Source organism: Heterodontus francisci, chromosome 10 (assembly GCF_036365525.1).
Source record: "Heterodontus francisci isolate sHetFra1 chromosome 10, sHetFra1.hap1, whole genome shotgun sequence".
In the NCBI taxonomy this organism is placed as follows: Eukaryota; Metazoa; Chordata; class Chondrichthyes; order Heterodontiformes; family Heterodontidae; genus Heterodontus; species Heterodontus francisci.
The window spans coordinates 60,604,946-60,625,947 of record NC_090380.1 but is presented as its reverse complement, the minus strand read 5'-3'; the positions used below and the strand labels follow the sequence as shown (position 1 = coordinate 60,625,947).

At 45.4% G+C, this 21,002-nt stretch overlaps 1 protein-coding gene across 2 annotated transcripts in view; it reads right to left on the bottom strand.

Annotated features, from left to right (window-relative positions):
- zgc:113337 (uncharacterized protein LOC503741 homolog) overlaps window positions 1-21,002 on the bottom strand; it is a 73,896-nt gene that overhangs the window by 13,118 nt on the left and 39,776 nt on the right. The window contains exons 4-5 of one of the 2 annotated variants that reach the window (XM_068040599.1): window positions 20,422-20,542; window positions 7,961-8,740 (exon numbers count right to left, since the gene is read on the bottom strand). In XM_068040599.1, coding sequence (XP_067896700.1) covers window positions 8,704-8,740; window positions 20,422-20,542 — 158 coding nt within the window. In that variant the 3' untranslated portion in view covers window positions 7,961-8,703. Of the gene's footprint in view, window positions 1-7,960; window positions 8,741-20,421; window positions 20,543-21,002 lie in introns of those variants that run through there. The other variant, XM_068040600.1, reaches the window with a different exon arrangement.

Below are 21,002 nucleotides of genomic sequence, written 5' to 3'. Positions count from 1 at the left end.
GCTCTTGGACAAGGGAGAGTGAAAAGCCTGGGAGCAGTGCTCGGATAAGGGAAGGACACAGTGTTGAGAGGTGGAAGAGCGGGGCACATGGTTAGATGGCTAGGTGCGTAGACTACGGAGAAGGGGAACAGGGCTTGTTTATTCTGCATTCGTGTCAGTAGTCTTGTTTTAAAGATACTTTTCTAGTCTTATGATGGTGCACCTGTATACTCTCTCTACTTCACAATAAGCACTCTGGTTTATTCACCAGGCTGTTTTCTGCATTGCCGGTACAATTGTAGCAGTTACAATTTTTGCAGTCAGTTTTTCAACATCTTCCACAAATTAAGGTCCCATACTCTCCTTCAGACCTGCAATTCCCTGCCTTTCTCTCTTCCCCTCACTCACAAGGCCTCCAGATTTGTCCAGGTAGTAAGCTACACTCTGACTGCTCTGGCTAGTTGCTGTTGCTGGATGATTGGTTCCTGTCTGGTAGCTGGCGACTGGTTATGGATTGAATGTTTCTGATAGCTGGCTGCTATTGTTTGCTGACTTCTAGTTGTTGGTGGTGCCTGGAAACTGGTGGAAGATGGCTATATTTTTGCTGGCTGCTTTTGATGCCTGGCTGGACAAAGGGTGGTAGACTGAATGTATTATGATGGGCTCTTTACCCTTCCTGATCTACATTAGCTCAACTATTCACTAGATAAAATTACTGAGTCATCAGGGTAGCATATTTTGTGTGTTTTAATTTTATAATGTGTTTTTACATGTTGTGATATAATATGTACATCATAATGAATCTGTGCATACATATAACCAAAAAGGTATACTCCAAAACCCTGGGAAATGCATCAAATAAAATGTCAATAATATTAAGCTGCCCTCGGAACTGCATAGAAAAAGTAATTTTCCATGTTATACAGCAGACTCTTCTAAAATTTGCCACTTTACTACTTAGAGTAGGTACAATTAAGGGAAGCATCAAAGTTCCTTATATTGCGGAATTATACAAAATAGGTGTTCAGAACTGACAACCACCATGCAAAAAACCAATGTAGCCTCAGAATTGTGGATACTACTCCATGTGTAAATGTGGTTCCCAAGGCAATGAGAAAATATAAAGAGCTGAAAAATACTTCAAATATTCTCCATTAGAAGATGGATGAAGCTTCTTGAATGAATAAAAAAAGCTGTCATAAGTTGCATCAGGCAGAACACCTTTGAATGTGTGCTAACCATAAGTAAATGTCACTGAGATTATCCTTCCAGTTTATGCTCCTTTCCACAAGCAGTGGTGAAGATTTTACAAAGGGAAACCTGTTGGGGTAAAGTTCCATTTCAACAAAACAAGTGGTGGCAGATCAGTCACCCATTATACAGCCCACCCAATTTTTCTTTTCATTGACTTCAATATATTGATCACGGTCGGCCAGTTACATCCTTGCTGAAGTTCAACACTGCTTGAGTATGCAATGTCAGTAGAGCATCTGAGTTGCAGTTATAGCACCTTTCACAACCTCAGGACATCCCAAAGCACGTTACAGTCAATGGAGTACTTCTGAAGGTCGTCACTGTTGTAATGTAGGAAACACAGCAGTAAAGTCCCACAAACAGCAATGTGACAATGACCAGGTAATCTGTTTTTAAGTGATGTTGGTTGAGGATAAATATTGGCCAGGACAGTGGGAAGAACTCCCCTGCTGTTCTTCAAATCGTGCCGTCTAATCTTGTATGTCTACCTGAGAGGGCAGATGGGGCCTTGGTTTAACATCTTATCTGAAAGATAGTACCTCTGACAGTGCAAAACTCACTCTGTACAGCACTAGAGTCAAATAATAGAGATCTTGGGGCTGTTTCATGACCTTTTCTCCCAGGGAATGTCGATTCCACAGGCACAAAGTTCAGGAAAATGAGAGGGCAGAATTTTGCCAGTTCTCTGCTACACATTGCCCCAGTATTTTTAAGACTTCCCCAGAGAGGAGAAGTTATGGTAATGAGGGAAGGGACATTCCCAGCTGTTCAATGCAATTGCCTCTGGTTACATCCATTGGACCCTGGTATTCTGTGGTACCCCAAAAAGCTGTATAACAACCACAAGGTCCTAAGTTCAATGAACACTCCTGTTTCTGTTCCTGCTTTTTAGTTTTCAGCTCTCCAAGTGGGTGAGCCTACATAGGAAGTGTACTTACATAGGAAGTATACAAGGTCAGATGGCACTATCTGAAGAACAGGAGGGGAGTTCTTCCCACTGTCCTGGCCAATAACTTGGTTGCCCCAAGTATGGGTGTGCATCAATTTATACAGGTGTAAGGCATTTTGTGCATGTTGAATATGGGCAAAGCAGCCGCCCCCTATCCCCCAACCCCCCACCTCCCCAGCCACCCCAGGAAAAATGGGCATTACAACTCTGAACTAAACTAAGACTTTGAAAATAATTTTTAAACAATACTTTTTTTTCTTAACTTTGTGGAAGACGAATTAATCGAAAGGGTTTCTTGCGAATTTAAACCTGTAACATACAGTACAAGTGCCAAAATTGCAGTTTATCTCAGAAAATAAAGCTAGTAACAAATGAGAGAGATAAAATGAAAACATTAAGAGAACAGAGAAGACATCAGATTTGATAATTAGACTCTAATTCCTGAACATAAAATACAATCTTGCAGCACTCTCTCTCTCTATGAAAGTTCATGTCTACAAATTAAAGTAACAAAGAAGGGAAGAGAAAGGAAGAAACATGTTTAGAATACTCCATACTCAATGGGTTGGATTTTACCAGTGATCTGGCGATGGGCTGGGAGGTGAGAGGATTCATAATATCATGACAAAAGTGTTGACAGGGAAGCCTGACATCGTTATGCTACAACTGGATATTACAAGTGTTGGCAGGACTGACAGAAGGACCTCACACTGAAATGCGGCAGGAAGGTAATTAAGCCTGTTAAACAGGCAATTCACTCCTATTTTACCAGTGTTTTTTTTAATTTTTCAATAGGCGCATGGGAACAATGGGCATCAGAGCTTCGCCAGTTATTAGGAGGTGGTGGATTAGTGGGAGGTCGCTGTTGGCTCCAGATGGGCAGTCATTGTGAGTAGTAGCGTGGCTTGGCAGGGATGGGTGGAACTACATGGGCAACAGAAGTAGCAATCGGGAGCAGGGACAAACTTGCTAGCACAACGGGGGCATACCACTTGTCTGGCATTTTGGACATGGCACTTGACTGTACAGAGCAAGGGAGTTGGGAGACCCAGAGCACTGAGTGCAGCTATCTGCCATGGGCCTCATTCACTCAGGCAGTGAGGAGGAGCAGAAAGGGAGAGAGTGGCAGCCACAGGCAACAGATCAGCAGCACCCAGGTGGCCACTAGAAGGGGTCATGCCAGAGAAGAGTGCAGAGGGGCACACAACCAGCTTCATGCATGCAGAAGAGGTTACCCTAAAGAGAGAGTCTGCCGTCAGAGGCTCAACTTCCTACAAATGTCAGAGCAGCTGTGTTGCTAAAGACTGTGCCTCTCCAGAGTGGCAATCACAGAGCTGTGTGCCAAGATAGAGTATGAGCTGACCCCTATAAGGACCGGCAAGACCCCATGCCTATGGCACTGAAGGTTACTGTGGTGTTGAATTTCTATACCTCAGGATCATTCCAGGGATCTTCTGGAGTTATGTGTGGGATCTCCCAGTCTGAAGCTCATCACTGCATCAAGATGGTCACCAATGTTATGTTGAAGAGGGCCAGCCAGTATGTGCACTTTCACACCAATCTTAGCAGTCAGGTTGAGAGGGTTAGAGGGTTTGGGGCCATCACTGGATTCCTCCAGGTGCAGGGTGTCACCACCTGCACACATGTGACCATCAAGGCTCCGACAGAGCAGGCAGCAGCCTACATCAACAGGAAGGGCTTCCACTCACTCACTGTACAACTGGTCTGCGACAACCACAAACGGATCCTTCAGCTTTGTGCACAGTTCCTGGGAAGCAGCCACGATGCCTACATATTAAGACATTCCCAGGTGCCAGACCTTTTCCAGCCTCCCGCGTGCTGGGTGATAAGGGATACCCACTGAAGGCATGGCTACTGACTTCTGCACGACAACAAAGCACAGATGCAGAGGAGAGATACATCACTTTCCATGAGACAACTAGAGTTACATTGAGCAAACCATAGGCCTTCTGCGGAATATATTCAAGGCAAGGCTGAGCTTTTGATTGACAAGGGAGTCAAGGGTTATGGGGAGCACACAGGAAAATGAAGTTAAGGCCACAACCAGATCAGCCATGATCTTGTTGAATGGCGGAGCAGGCTTAAGGGCCAGAATGGCCTATGCCTGCTCCTATTTCTTATGCTCTTATGTTCAATGTGCCCCAGCAAGAGGCTTGTGTATCATGGTGGTGTGCTGTACTCTGCATAACCTGGTATTACAGAAGGCAGAAGCTTTGAACATTGAGGACATCCTGGAGTGCAAAGCCTCCTCTGAGGATGAGGATATAGAAGAAGATGCAGGCCAGGCGCTGAGTGAAGAAGAACCCGAGGGACCAGAGACAAGGCGCCATGAGATACGCTCAAGGAAGGTTTGTGACGCTCTAGTACAGGCACATTTCAGATAATCCTTACTAACAGATCCTGCAGCTGTTTCCAAGATTGCTCTTACCCTTTACATGCCTCTGTAAAGACATTAGACAGTGGCATGGAGAATGCACTGACCTCACTCAGAGTGGTCCTCCCATCATACCCTTTGAGGGAGCCAGGGTACTCTTAAAGGCCCAGCGATCTTCAAAAATATTAAAGGGTTCCTTTTGCCTTGCACCATTCCACATTTATTGGAAAACACAAACACTGGAAGGTTGCATGCATGCATTGACAAGAAACCCCAAGTACAGTTCTTCTTAAATCGCTTACATGTGCTCATATGTGGTACTACCCCAGCGCTGTCAGCTGAGGTGGAGGCAGGCTGCTGAACCTGGTGCTCCATGGTTTTCGATGACCATAGCGGTCATCCTCTGGCCTCCTGAGACCTGGAGGGCGCAGGCATACTGAGGGCCTCCTGCACAGGTGCAGGAGCCTCCACTGTCATCGCGGCTCCACGAGGGACTGGTGTCACTGACAGGGGACAAGGATCCACTGCCACACCAGGAGCACCCTGAAAAGAACCCCCAGATGCTGCAGGCAGTTGCTCCTCTACCATTTCAGGGCACACATCCCTCCTCGCTCAGCTGAGGAGTCTGCAATGACGGCAGGAGCCTCGCTCCAATTCCACCCCCCCTGGCCATCCATTCCTCCATAGAGGTCATGGAGGTGGAAATGGCATGCAGGACCACACTGATCTCAGGCATCCACTGGGTGCTATGCTGGATGTGGCTCTCTAAGAGGGTTTCCACTCTCTCCATGGAGGAAGCCATACGCGCATACACCAGAGACATGGCTGCACTCATGGCCTGGATGGACTTCTTCATCATCCATGCATGGGTGCGCATAGCCTCTGGAACCTCTGACACTTGCTCACGCACCTCACATGCCAGATCCAGTATCTGCCGCCTTGTTGATGACTTCAGAGGCATGTCATCAGCCTGAAGCTCAGCATCATCCTGGTGTCCCACTGTCCTCTGAGTGTCAGTGACCTCAGTTGTCACAGCCTCCGCCAGCTGCTTGGGCGAGTCTTTGCACTGTTCACCAGATTGTGATCCCAAAGCTACGTGTGCATGAATACCCGACAACGTGAGAGAATCTGCACTGGTGGAGGGTGCAGGGGAATGATGTGATGATGCACCCTCTGACATCCCCCACTCCTCCTCAGATCAGCTTCACACAAGTAGCCATACTTCACAGCCTAGGTTTTCCAGAAAAGTTTTTTTTATTCGTTGATGCGATGTGGGCGTTGCTGGCTAGGCCAGCATTTATTGCCCATCCTCAATTGTCCTTGAGAAGGTGGTGGTGAACCGCCTTCTTGAACCGCTGCAGTCTATGTGGGGTAGGTACACCCACAGTGCTGTTAGGAAGGGAGTTCCAGGATTTTGACCCAGCGACAGTGAAGGAACAGTGATATAGTTCCAAGTCAGGATGATGTGTGGTTTGGAGGAGAACTGCAGGTGGTGGTGTTCCCATGCATCTGCTGCCCTTGTCCTTCTCGGTGCTTTGGAAGCTGCTGTCTAAGGATCCTTTGTGCATTGCTGCAGTGCATCTTGTAGATGATGCACACTGCTGCCACTGTGCGTCGGTGGTGGAGGGAGTAAATGTTGTGAATGGGGTGTCATTCAAGCGGGCTGCTTTGTCCTGGATGGTGTCGAGCTTCTTGAGTGTTGTTGGAGCTGCACCCATCCAGGCAAGTGGACAGTATTCCATCACACTCCTGACTTATGCCTTGTAGATGGTGGACAGGCTTTGGGGAGTCAGGAGGTAAGTTACTTGCTGCAGGATTCCGAGCCTCTCACCTGCACTTGTAGCCATGGTACTTATATAGCTACTCCAGTTCAGTTTCTGGTCAATGATAAAACCCAGGATGTTATTAGTGGGGATTCAGCCATTATAATTCTATTGAATGTCAAGGGGAGAGAGTTACATTCTCTCTTATTGGAGATGGTTATTGCCTGGGAATTGTGTGGTGCGAATGTTACTAGCACTTATCAGCCCAAGCCTGGATATTGTTCGGGTCTTGCTTCATATTGACATGGGTTGCTTCAGTATCTCAGGGGTTATGAATGATGCTGAACATTATGCAATCATCAGCGAACATCCCCACTCCTCACTTTATGTTTGAAGGAAGTTCATTGAGAAAGCAGCTGAAGATGTTGGGCCGAGGACATTACCCTGAGGAACTCCTGCAGTGATGTCCTGCAGCTTAGATGATTGACCTCCAACAACCACAACCATCTTCCTTAGTGCTAGGTATGACTCCAACCAGCGGACAGTTTTCCTCGATTCCCATTGACTTCAGTTTTACTAGGGGTCCTTGATGCCATACTCAGTCACATGCTGCCTTGATGTCAAGGGCAGTCACTCTCACCTCACCTCTTGAGTTCAATTCTTTTGTCCATGCTTGAACTAAGGCTGTAATGAGGTCAGGAGCTGAGTAGCCCTGGCGGACCCCAAACTGAGCATCACTGAGCAGGTTACTGCTGAGCAAGTGCCGCTTGATGGTACTGTTGATGACAGCTTGATTGAGAGTAGACTGATGGAGCAGTAACTGGCCCGGTTAGATTTGTCCTGCTTTTTGTGTACAGGACATACCTGGGCAATATTCCACATTGCCGGGTGGATGCCAGTGTTGTAGTTGTACTGGAATAGCTTGGCTAGGGGCGCAGCAAATTCTGGAGCACAGGTCTTCAGTACTATTGCTGGAATGTTGTTAGGGTCCATAGCCTTTGCAGTGTCCAGAGCCTTCTTGATATCACGTGGAGTGAATCAAATTGGCTGATGACTGGCATCTGTGATGCTGGGGACTTCAGGAGGAGGCCGAGATGAATCATCCACTCAGCATTTCTGGCTGAAAATTGTTGCAAATTCTTCAGCCTTATCTTTTGCACTGATGTTCTGGTTTTCCTCATCATTGAGGATGGGGATATTTGTGGACCTACCTCTTCCAATTGGGAGGAGCACTGACAAAACTCAAGGCAGTTTTGGGTGAGAAATGAGAACTGATCTATTGGCTCCCAGTTTGTTTCTGCTGTTTCTAGACCTTTTCTCCACATGCCGAAACTCTCTCCAGGGAATTATTTCCAATGCATGTTAAATAATGGAGCTGGTGTTAAGGTTGTATTTGCATGTTGTTGCGACAGGTGAGAAAGGTGTCTAGGGGTCTTTTCAGCCTTTACCTGGCCTTATTGTAACAGGGTTTAATTTTTAAACATACTGTGTTTTGAGCTCCCCCTTTGTGAATCCTTGATAACAGCTTTCCAATTATTAGGCAAAGAAATGAGCATAAACAGGCTTTCTTCAGTTTAAAGGAGAAAAGTGAAATTTATTAAACCTTAAATTTAAACTCTAATACAGTTAACGCCTATGGTTATACAATGCACCCACGCTAGCATGCACATGCGAAATACATATGCAAATAGGGACAGAAAAGAACAGGAGAAAAAATAAAAATGAGGAGGTTTGTGGCAGTCTCAAAAAGGGGGTTTCTTGTTACTGTTTCTGTGTTTCCAGCTCGCCCTAGAGTCCTTGATTGTAGACAGCTCGTACTTTTTGTTGGGGCCCAGTATTCTTCTTAAATCTTGTTCACTGTAGGAGACTTTTCTCTATTGGGGTTCATGTGTCTTCAATGCTTTCCAAAGTTGGTGAGAGCGAGATGAGAGCAGACAGGAGAGAAGTGTTCTCAGTCCAGGAGAAAAGTGATTTCTTATTTCAAATTCCCTCATGGAAGTTCAAATTCAAAAAACTCCAACAATCAGTCATTTGACTAAACTGGCCTGACCAGTGTATTCGGCCATCTAAGAAGTTATCCTGGAATGCTTCAATGTCTGGTAATCAAAAGTCCATGGTGGATTAAATTGGAGAAGCGAATAGCTCCTTTGTCCTTTGAAGTACTTCTCTGTTGATATGCTTATGTCTCTCTCCAGCCAAAGTCTCCAATTGTTTTTATAGCAAGTTCTTTCTTCACCATCAATAGTTTAAAATCAATGTTCATGTGGCGAAATTAATTTTCCTCAGTCTTGGCAGGTGGGGGGCTTGCCTTGCAATGTTAGTTTCTTATTCATCTGGAATGTGCAAGTTAATTCAGCAACGATTTAATTTTCACACTGTGTGCATTCCTCCCATTTAAATCTGTAGTTAAAACACAAAGGGGAGCCATCAGAGCTAGTGAGTAGTACAGCATATATTACCTAAAGAAGGTGGATTTTGATGAATTCCGAAACATGACTGTGCCATGTCTGGCAATCTCTAGCAGGAAGAACAGCAACAAAATAAAATCATAACTTGGATGGTTCAAATCATAAAAGGCATGTTGTCAGAATTCCCTACTCTAAGAATGCAGGCTTAGAATCATAGAATGGTCACAGAAGAGGCCATTCGGCCCATCATATCTGTACTGGCTCTTTGCATTGGCAAGTTAGCTAGTCCCACGCCCCCATCATTTCCCTGCAACCCAGCATTTTTTTTTATCTTCAGGTGCTTATCCAATTCCCTTTTGAGAGCCACAGTTGAATCTGCCTCCACCACACACTCAGGCAGTGTATTCCAGATCCTAACCACCCGTTGCTTAAAACAATGTTTTCTCAAGTCACCTTTGCTTCTTTTGCCAATCACCTTAAATCTGTGTCTTCTGGTTCTCAACCCCCACCAAAGGGAACAGTTTCTCTCTATCTACTCTGTCTCAACCCCTCATGATTTTCAACACTTCTATCAAATTTCCTCTCAATCTTCTCTTCTCGAAGGAGAACAACCCCAGCTTCTTCAATCTATCACAAGAACACAAGATATAGGAACAGAAGTAGACCATATGGTCCAAAGAGTCTCCTCCGTCATTCAATACAATGATGACTGATCTTCGGCTTCAATTCCACTTTCCTGCCCTCTCCCCATATCCTTTGATACCCTGCGAGACCAAAAATTTATCTATCCCAGCCTTAAATGTATTCAATGCTGGAGCATCCACCATTCTCTGGGGTAGAGAATTCCAAAGATTCACAACCCTTTGAGTGTAGTAATTTCTCCTCATCTCAGTCCTGAATGATTGGCCCTTATCCTGAGACTGTGTCCCCATGTTCTAGATTCCCTGACCAGAGGGAACAATCTGTCAGCTTCTACCCTATCAAGCCCTTTCAGAATCTTGTATGTCTCAATAGAACACCTCTCATTCTTCTAAGCTCCAAAGAATATAGGCCCAATTTACTCAGCCTCTCATCATAGGACAACCCCCTCATCCCAGGGACCAATTAATAAATCTTCGCTGCAATGCCTCCAGTGCAAATATATCCTTTCTTAAATGTGGAGACCAAAACCGCACACAGCATTCCAGGTGTGGTCTCACCAAAACCCTGTACAATTTTAGTAAGAATTCTTTATTCCAGTACTCCAATCTCCTTGCAATAAAGGCCAACATGCCATTTGCCTTCCTAACAGCCTGCTGCACCTGCATGTTAACTTTGTGCCTTCCTTGTACAAGTACCCCCAAATTTCACTGAATATCAATACTTACCAGTTTCACCAAAGCTACTAAATATAATCACCTCATTCCACGACAATATGAAAGGCACAATTCAACATAACGGCGCCTCATCAGACCCCTTTCCTATCCTGAGTGGCATGAAAAAGGGCTGTGTTCTCGCACCTACACTGTTTGAGATCTTCTTCTCCCTGTTGCTCTCACGTGCGTCCAAGTCTTCAGAAGAAGGAATTTTCTTCCACACAAGATCAGAATTCAGGTTGTTCAACCTTGCCCGTCTAAGAGCGAAGACCAAAGTACGGAAAGTCCTCATCAGGGAACTCCTCTTTGCTGACGATGCTGCATTAACATCTCACACTGAAGAGTGTCTGCAGAGACTCAGCGACAGGGTTGCGACTGCCTGCAACGAATTTGGCCTAACCATCAGCCTCAAGAAAACGAACATCATGGGACAGGACGTCAGAAATGCTCCATCCATCAAGATCAGCACCCACGCTCTGGAAGTGGTTCAAAAGTTCACCTACCTAGGCTCAACTATCACCAGTAACCTGTCTCTCGATGCAGAAATCAACAAGCGCATGGGAAAGGCGTCCACTGCTATGTCAAGACTGGCTGAGAGTGTGTGGGAAAATGGCGCACTGACACGGAACACAGAAGTCCGAGTGTATCAAGCCTGTGTCCTCAGTACCTTGCCCTACGGCAGCGAGGCCTGGACAATGTATGTCAGCCAACAGCGACGTCTCAATTCATTCCATCTTCGCTGCCTCCGGGGAATCCTTGGCATCAGGTGGCAGGACCGTATCTCCAACATAGAAGTCCCTGAGGCGGCCAACATCCCCAGCGTATACACCCTACTGAGCCAGCGGTGCTTGAGATGGCTTGGCCATGTGAGCCGCATGGAAGATGTAAGGATTTCCAAGGACACATTGTACAGCGATCTCGTCACTGGTATCAGACCCACCGGCCGTCCATGTCTCCGCTTTAAAGACGTCTGCAAACGCGACATGAAATCCTGTGATATTGATCACAAGTCGTGGGAGTCAGTTGCCAGTGATCGCCAGAGCTGGCGGGCAGCCATAAAGGCGGGGCTAAAGTGTGGCGAGTCGAAGAGACTTAGCAGTTGGCAGGAAAAAAGACAGAGGCGCAAGGGGAGAGACAACTGTGTAACAGCCCCGACAACCAATTTTATCTGCAGCACCTGTGGAAGAGTCTGTCACTCTGGAATTGGACTTGGTAGCCACTCCAGGCACTGCTTCACAAACCACTGACCACCTCCTGGCGCTTACCCATTGTCTCTCGAGATAAGGAAGAGGAAGAAGAAGAAGAAGAAGAAGAAGAAGAAGAAGAAGAAGAAGAAGAAGAGGAAGAAGAGGAAGAAGAAGACCAGTTTCACACCTTTTAAAAAATATTCTGCTTTTCTATATTTACTACCAAAGTGAGCAACTTCAAACTTCCCTACATTATACCCCATTTAACATCTTGTTGCCCACTCAATTAACCTCTCTATATCTCTTTGTAGCCTCTCTATATCCTCCCCGCAGCTTACCTTTCCACCGAACTTTGTATCATCAGCAAACCTAGATACATTACTCTCTGTTTCTTCATCCAAGTCATTAACATAGGGTGTAAATAGCTGAGGTCCCAGCACTGATCCTTGCGGCACCCCACTATTCACTGCCTGCCAACTTATCCTCCTAGCTGAATTCCCTCATCCCTGGAACTGTTCTTGTAAACCTCCCTAAAGCCTTCTCATCCTTCCTGAAGTGTGGTGTTCAAAATTGGACACAATATTCCACTTTAGGCCAAACCAATGTTTTATAAAGGTTCATCATAACTTCCTTGATTTTGTACTCTATGCCTCGATTTATAAAGCCAGGATCCCATATGCCTTTTTAACCACTTTCTCAGCCTGCCCTGCCACCTTCAATGATTTGTGCACATGTACCCCCAGGTCCCTCTGTTCCTGTACCCACTTTAGAATTGTACCGCCTCTCCTTGTTCTACCTACCAAAATGTATCACTTCACATTTTTCTACATTAAATCTCATCTGCCATGTGTTCGCCCATTCCACCAAGCTATGTCCCCTTGAAGTCTATCACTAACATGCTCCCAGTTCACAAAACATCCAAGTTTTTTGTCATCTGCAAATTTTTTAGTTGTGTCCTGCACATTAAAGTCTAAATCATTAATACATTTGAAGAAAAGCAATGATCCTAATACCAACCCTTCGGGATTCCCACTATATACCGTCCTCCAGTCTGAAAAACCAATTGTTCACCACTACTCTCTGTTTCCTGTCACTTAGCCAACTTTGTATCCTTGCTGCCACTGTCTCTTTTATTCCATGGGCTTGAACGTTGCTGACAAGCCTGCTATGTGGCATTTTATCAAATGCCTTTTGTTAGTCTATGTACACCACATCAAGCGTATTACCCTCATCAAACCTCTCTGTTACCTCATTAAAAAACTCAAGCAAGTTAGTTAAAATGATTTGCCTTTAATAAATCAGTGGTGGCTTTCCTTAATTAATTCAAACTTGTCCAAGTGACTATTTATTTTGTCTCAGATTATTGTGTCTAAAAGCTTTCCTCCCACCAAGGTTAAACTGACTGGCCTGCAGTTGCTGGGTTTATCATTAAATTCTTTTTTCAACAATGGCGTTACATTTGCATTTTCTCCTGTCTTCTGGCACCACCCTGCATCTAAGGAGGATTGGAAGATTATGGCCAGTGCCTCTGTAATTTCCACCCTTCCCTCAGCATCCTCGGGTGCATCCTATCCAGTTCTGGTGACTCATCGACTTTTAGAACAGCTCGACTTTCTAATACCTCCTCTTTTTCAATTTTAGTCCATCCAGTGTCTCAATTACCTCCTCCTTCACTATGACTTTGGCAGCATCTTCTTCCTTGGTAAAGACAGATGCAAAGTACTCATTTCGTACCTCAGCCATGTCCTCTAGACCATGCATAGATCTCCTATATGGTCGCGAATCAGCCCCACCCCTCCTCTTACTACCCCTTTACTCTCTATATGTAGGAAGGATGTTCCCGATGGTGGGGGAGTCCAGAACCAGGGGTCATAGTCTAAGGAAACGGGGTAAACCTTTCAGGACTGAGATGAGGAGAAATTACCTCACCCAGAGAGTGGTGAGCCTGTGGAATTCGTTACCACAGAAAGCAGTTGAGGCCAAAACATTGTATGTTTTCAAGAAGGAGTTAAATATAGCTCTTGGGTTTAAAGGGATCAGTGTTTCCACTGAGTGCGCACTCTTCTGTCTTTTTTCCCCAGTGAAGTAGTATCACATCCCCCCTACTCACATTAAATTGCATCTGCCTCCCATGTGCCCATTCACCGATCTATGGGGTATATATTGGACGGTGCTAGGCTGCCAGCGTGATTTGGGCAAAGGGAACGATCCCTGTGTCAGAACAGATAGACCAGACACGATGGGTGGAATTTTATGCTCTCCCCTGCGGTGGGTTTGGAGGTGGGGAGAGCATAAATTTGGGTGAGATGGTGGCGGGGCCCACCACCATCCTGACCCTGCCACCAATTGAGGCCCTTAACTGAGTAATTAATCCACAATTAAGGGCCTCATCCCACTGCAACCGCAATTACCTGTGCAGCGGGCAGCCCTATCGCTGTACAGCAAGCATGGCACGAAGAGCCGTACGGGCTGCTTCCCGGCTGTGGGGCCTTGTTCAAAGGCACCTAGTGCCTGAACGAGGGGCCCAGCATCGGGAAGGGAGGGCCTGCTGAGGGCCATTCCCCTGCCCTTGCTGCCGACCCCTCTCCCCCCTCCCCTACGACCCTCACCCTGCAAGACCCCTCCCACCCTGATCTACCTTAAGCCTGGTTCCAGCGCCGCTCCTCAGTGTTTGGCTACAGCAGCAGCCACCGCCTCCCCGGTGGCGCTGAGCACCAGCATTTAATTGCCCGGCAGCTCTCCAAGGCCAGGACTTCTGGCGACCGGGTCCTAAATCCCATGGAAGTCCCACTGCAATCAGGTTAAGTTCCTGGTTGGCACTAAATTCGGCAGGCCTTCCATGCAAGAGACAACACAGGGATCTCAGCGTCAGTTTCCCCTGATGTCGAGACCCCACCGCCAGCATAAAATTCAACGCTGTATCAAAATCAGATCTTGGGTCTCATTTAAATTAGAATGGTAATCTATGGAAGCTTACTGTGCATCCCCAGGCAGCTCAACAATTTTGACTCTCTCCTCCTCCTGGCTCCACATTCAGATTAGAATGTTTGAAGAAACCATTGGTTAGACTTCATGTAGACCTGGTTATTGGAAATGCAGCTGGCCCAGTACCGCAGGGCACCCTCTGGGGAAGGGGTCCGAAAACAGATACTGGGCTCTTCACCAAGGTATGCAGGGGGTCCAATGCCCATTTCAGGCAGCTGTCAGGGATACCTGGAAATCGCCCAACCCAAATTAGAGTTAGACATTTTTCAGGCTTCACTGGAGCACAGGATATAGCCATGTGTTTGAAACTTTTTATGATCACTTTCCCCCTGGAATTTGTCTTCCTGATGTCTTTTACAGTCCTTTTCACTGGAAACACACTGCAGTCGACATCCCAAAAAATATATCAAGAAACCATATGAATCCTTAACTCCTCTCTGAGGAACCATCTGCGGATTTCCACCCATGTCCAGGAATGAAGTATGGCTCTCTAAACTGTCTTATATCACCCACTTCAAACCAAATTAATATTTACCTCAGTTGAGTTACCCACAAGTTACTGATTGAATTGATTAACCCATTCTTTGGCAGTGAATTTCCCACCAGGCTAGTCCTATAAGAAACTGGCTTTGATCCAGAAAAGCATCAAAAAGATATGTGCAGCCAGGAGGAGGACAGCTCCTCTGGAGCCCACAAGGAATGCTTAGGCATCGCCTACCACTAACTCACACCATCCTCTCCTGATCGCAGTGACTCCTGCGGGATGGCCTGTCAGCTGATCCCACCACTTACGTGGTCTTGGCAGATGGTCTCTGGGCAATGCAAGTTTCTGCTGGTTCCTGCCCATTAAAGATTCTTACTAAGTTATATAATTCTGACTGAAGTCGTTAAATATATTCCTAGTTGTTTAACTCAAATGTTTAAACTGACTGCACCATTTCAGCAGAAGGTGACCTGAAAAGGCATGTTCACGCAGTAAGATTTTGTAATTACTGAGATCTATAATCAGCACAGCAACGACACTGCTTGCCTCATAATTTCTTTCTGTGGTCAACCTCCACCTGGAGTACTGAGAACAATCTTGATCAGCATTCTATAGTACGCATGCCTTTGCTTTGAAGAGGTGATTTCATAGGTTGAATAGGTTGGAGGAGGCAACTCAGAAATTGCAAAATGAGTTGCACAAAATAAATAAATAGGCAGAGCAATGGCAGATAAAATTTAACTCGATCAAGTGTGAAGTACCACACACAGGAAGAGAAAATTGGTGACATATGTACTCTGTGAATGATGTTGAAATAGCATCAACAACAGCTGTGCGCCACTTGACAACCCAACCGTGACAGGCATCAAACCCTGGACATAAGGAGGCCACCTCTTCCACAGACTCCTCCCTACTTCCGCAACAAGAGGAACCCACAAAACAAAGCCAGACCACCTGATTCCTCCTGATCTACTGCCAGTTCTATGCATGAAGTTGTCTGGTGGCTTACATGAGACCTGGGAGTTAAAATAGGCCAAGCCTCATTTCTGAAGCAGCAAGTCAGTTTCCAATTCACCTTGCTACCAACCTGGAGTGAAAATTAGTGACACTAGTTTCCCAAAATTTAAGACAGATTTCAAAATTAATTCTAGCAACCATAAAACATTGGCACTGAATTTGCTGGCAAAGTAACTGTGCTTGCTCTTATTAGTGTGTAAATAATCCATCAATTCATTGTAAGAAAGAGATTCGCCTCGAGTTGTGAATCGTCACAAATTGCAGGATGATTTGCGCCACTCTGCCTTGTGAAAACAGGAATTTTCCGTCAATCTCCCAGTAAGTTTCAAGAAATTGCTGCATTTGTGCTGTTAAAATGAATTAAACTTGCTGCAGAAAGTAACGGCTGATACATAACAATGTAGGACCCTTTTAATTATGAGATTTATGTTTCTGCAATGCCACTGAACTTCACTCAGACCAGAAAGGGAACAACTGAAACTGTAGAGATTCATGCCTGCAGGTTCCGAGAGATTTTAAAACTTCTAAATTTTTAAATTTTGGTATTACTTTATTTCTGTCTCTTCCTTTCACCTTCTTAATACAATCCAGCCTTTCTTCATTTCTCTCTATTTATTCACCCTATTTCCTTTTCTGTCATTTGTTTTTTTTTCTCTATCCTGACATCTCATTGGTCTGAATTTTGCCAGTGATGATAAAGTTCCACTGCTGGGGTCACAAGCAAGAGCTGGCCCTGCACTGGCGGGCGGTGGAACCCTAGGACAGCATTAACCAGCAGCAGCCAATGGCAGCTTGCGTCCAAGAGCTGCTGGTTCAATTAGAGGGCCAGTAGCTTGGCAGCCTCAGCATCACCACAGCTACAGGTGGCCGATGCTGAGGCTGCAGGACGGGGAAGTCTCCATGCTGAGACACCCTCGGAGAGGAGGTAAGTTTCTTTGAGTAAGCCAGAGCCAGGCAGACAGGCCCCGGCAATTGTCAGGGGGCGGTGCATATTACAGCAGCGTGCCTCAGCAAGGAGGCGGCCATTCCGTTGGAGAACCCCTCCATGGGCCATGGAGCAGCCAAAAGGAGGGCCTCCTCCATCACCCTCCCTCCCTCGGAAACCACTGGGAGGTTGCCAGGCTTTACCTAGTGGTCTCCCCATGTGGCACCAGGCCCTCCCAACACAGGCAAAATTCCGGCAGGGGTGGGGTGCCCTTAATTGGGCACTTAAGTGGCTCAATTTGCCCCGTGGTGGGCAGGTCGCCCCCTGAAGTTTTCGCCACTGGTCATAGAGACATAGAGTTACACAGCACAGAAACAGGCCCTTTGGCCCAATGTGACTGCGCCAGCCATCAAGCCTATCTATTCTAATCCCATTTTCCAGCACTTGGCCCGTAGCCTTGTATGCTATGGCGTTTCAAGTGCTCATCTAAATACTTCTTAAATGTTGTGAGGGTTCCTGCCTCTACCACCCCTTCAGGCAGTGTGTTCCAGATTCCACCTCTGGGTCAAAGAATTTTCCCTCAAATCCCCTCTAAACCTCCTGCCCATTACCTTAAATCTATGCCCCCTGGTTATTGACACCTCCGCTAAGAAAAAACGTTTCTTCCTATCTAACCTATCTATGCCCCTCATAATTTTGTATACTTCAATCAAGTCCCCCCTCAGCCTTCTCTGCTCTAAGGAAAACAACCCTCGTCTATCTAGTCTCTCTTCTTAGCTGAAATGCTCCAGCCCAGGCAACATACTGGTGAATCTCCTCTGCTCCCTCTCCAGTGCAATCACATCCTTCCGATAGTGTGGCGACCAGAACTGTACACAGTACTCCAGCTGTGGCCTAACTAGCATTTTATACAGATCCATCGTAACCTCCCTGCTCTTATATTCTATGCCTCGGCTAATAAAGGCAAGTATCCCATATGCCTTCTTAACCTCCTTATCTACCCATGCTGCTGCCTTCAGTGATCTATGGACAAGTACATCAAGGTCCCTCTGACCCCCTGTACTTCCTAGAGTCATACCATCCATTGTATATTCCCTTGCCTTGCTAGTCCTCCCAAAATGCACCACCTCTGGATTAAATTCCAGATTAATTTGCCACTGCTCTGCCCCCATCTTACCAGCCCATCTATATCGTCCTGTAATCTAAGGCTTTCCTCCTCACTATTTACGACACCACCAATTTTCATGTCATCTACAAACTTACTGATCATGTCTAAATCATTAATGTACATGGCAAACAGCAAGGGTCCCAGCACCGATCCCTGCGGTACACCATTGGTCACAGGCTTTCAATTGCAAAAACAGCCCTCAATCATCACCCTCTGCCTCCTGCCACTAAGCCCATTTTGGATCTAATTTGCCAACTTGCCCTGGATCCCATGGACTCTTACCTTCTTGACCAATCTCCCATGTTGGACCTTATCAAAAGCCTTACTGAAGTCCATGTAGATTACCTCAACTGCTTTACCCACATCTACACACCTAGTCACCTTCTCGAAACATTCAATCAAGTTTGTTAGACATGATCTCCCCCTGAAAAAGCCATGCTGACTATCCTTGATTAATCCCTGCCTATCCAAGTGAAGATTAATCCTGTCCCTCAGAATTTTTTCCAATAATTTCCCTACTACTGATGTTAGACTCACTGGCCTGTAATTACCTGGTTTATCCCTACTACCCCTCTTGAATAATGGTACCACATTCACTGTCCTCCAGTCCTCTGCCACTTCTCCTGTGACCAGAGAGGATTTGAAAATTTGTGTCAGAGCCCCTGCATTCTCCCTTGCCTCACATAACAGCCTGGAATACATCTCATCTGGGCCCGGGGATTTTTCCACGTTTAAGCCCGCTAAAACCACTAATATTTCCTCCCTTTCTATGCTAATTTGTTAAAGTATATCACAATCCCCCTCCCCGATCTCTACATCTACATCGTCCTTCTCCATAGTGAACACAGATGAAAAGTAATCATTTAAAACCTCACCTACATCCTCAAGCTCCACATACGGATTGCCACTTTGGTCCTTAATGGCCCTACTCTTTCCTTGGTTATCCTCTTGCTGTTAATATACTTATATGGGATTTTCCTTTATCTTGCCCGCCAGTGTTTTTTCATGCCCCTTCTTGGCTCTCCTAATTACTTTTTTAAGTATCCCTCTACACTTTCTATACTCCTCTAGGGTCTCCGCTGTTTTCAGCCCTCTTAATCTGCCATAAGCCTCCATTTTTTGCCTTATCCAATCCTCTATATCCCTTGAAATCCAGAGTTCCCTGAACTTCTTGGTCCTACCCTTCACCTTTATGGGAACATGTTGGCTCTGACCTCTCACTATTTCCTTTTTGAATGACTCCCACTGGTCTGATGTAGACTTTCCTACAAGTAGCTGCTCCCAGTGCACTTTGGTCAGATCCTGTTTTATCATATTGAAATTGGCCTTCCCCCAATTCAGTACCTTTATTTCCGGTCCATCTTTATCCTTTTCCATAACTACCTTAAATCTTGCAGTTATGGTCACTATCCCTAAAATGCTCCACCACTGGCACTTCTACCACTTGGATGGCTTCATTCCCTCGGATTAGGTCCAGTACCGCCCCTTCTCTTGTAGAACTTTCTACGTGCTGGCTCAAAAAGCTCTCCTGGATGCACTTTTAAGAATTCCGCCCCCTTTAATCCTTTTGCACTAAGACTATCCCAGTTAATATTGGGGAAGTTGAAATCCCCTACTATTATTACCCTATTATTTTTACACCTCTCTGAGATTTGCCTACATATCTGCTGCTCTATCTCTCCCTGACTATTTGGAAGCCAGTAGTACACTCCCAGCCAAGTGATTGCCCCCTTTTTTGTTTTTAAGTTCTACCCATATGGCCTCATTTGAGGAACCTTCTAAGATACTATCCCTCCTTACTACAGTAATTGACCCCTTGATCAATAGTGCAATGCCACCTCCTCTTTTACACCCCCACCACTCCCACCACCGCACCCCCATCCGCCTGTCATGCCTGAAGATTCTATACCCTGGAATATTGAGCTGCCAGTCCTGCCCTTCCCTCAACCATGTCTCTGTGATAGCAATGATATCATAATCCTATGTGTTAATCAATGCCCTTAATTCATCTTCCTTACTTGTAAGATTCCATGCGTTAAAATAGATGCAATCCAGCCTTGCATTATTCGCTTGTGCCTTAACAGGTCTATATTTGTTCTGCCTTCCAGACTGACTTAGTTTCTCTTCTATATTTGGCTGTGCATCACTGTACCTCCACTCTGTATCCTATCCCCCTGCCAAATTAGTTTAAACCACCCCCCCTCCCCCAACAGCACTAGCAAACCTGTCCCGGCAGCGGGAAGACATCAGGCTCCCCACTCCAGTACCTTCCCCTGCCATATTACCAGACCTCCTGTCTCCCAGTCCATCATCATAGGCTGGGAAAATTCAGCCCATGGGTTAAGGAGATACATTGTTGGTCCTGTCATTCACCGAGGTCCCAGATACCCCATTGCCAGTGCCAAGCTGTTATCAGCTCGCATTTCCAGCAATTTGTGTCACAAACATTTTCGAGCTGAAGAATGAATGAAAACATCAACAAACAGGCACGATGCCAGATGACCCACTCCAGCAAATTTTGGTCCATGTGTAAAACAATAAAGGTTCCTTACCTTAGTTGGTATCTTCTCTTTTTATACCAGTTGAAACTGAATATAAATATAACTATCAGAATTGCTACCAATACTATAATAATCCAAGCATATTGCTGCAATCTAAATGGCGATGTGTGTGCTGCAAAAACATAAAAAGGAAATATTAATAACTTTTGTGAAAACTTGAATTAAATCCTTGTGTTGTTTCTTTTTATAGGATTGTTAATTATGAATTTGGATCAGATAGTCCAGTTTTGAATGAGTTATTTGGAAATTTAAAAAATGTATATAATGTCAGAAATCATTTTTTTTTTGAAAAGGAAATCATTTTTTCCCCTCCACTGACTTCTACATCTAAAGATTATTCAGTTTTTTTAAGAACTTTGTTGATCAGATGCTAAAGCAAATGTCAAAACTTAAGGCAAGATCTAACTCCTTCCTAATGTAATCCTGCATCATGTCAACTGTATGATTGCAAAAATATCGGAATCCTCATTATGAAATTAGAGTATTGCTGAAAACAGAGACATTTTGCAGAAGCTTTTCATCTTACACTTAAGTGGACCATGGTGGGCCTTCCACAGAATCAAGGACCCCGT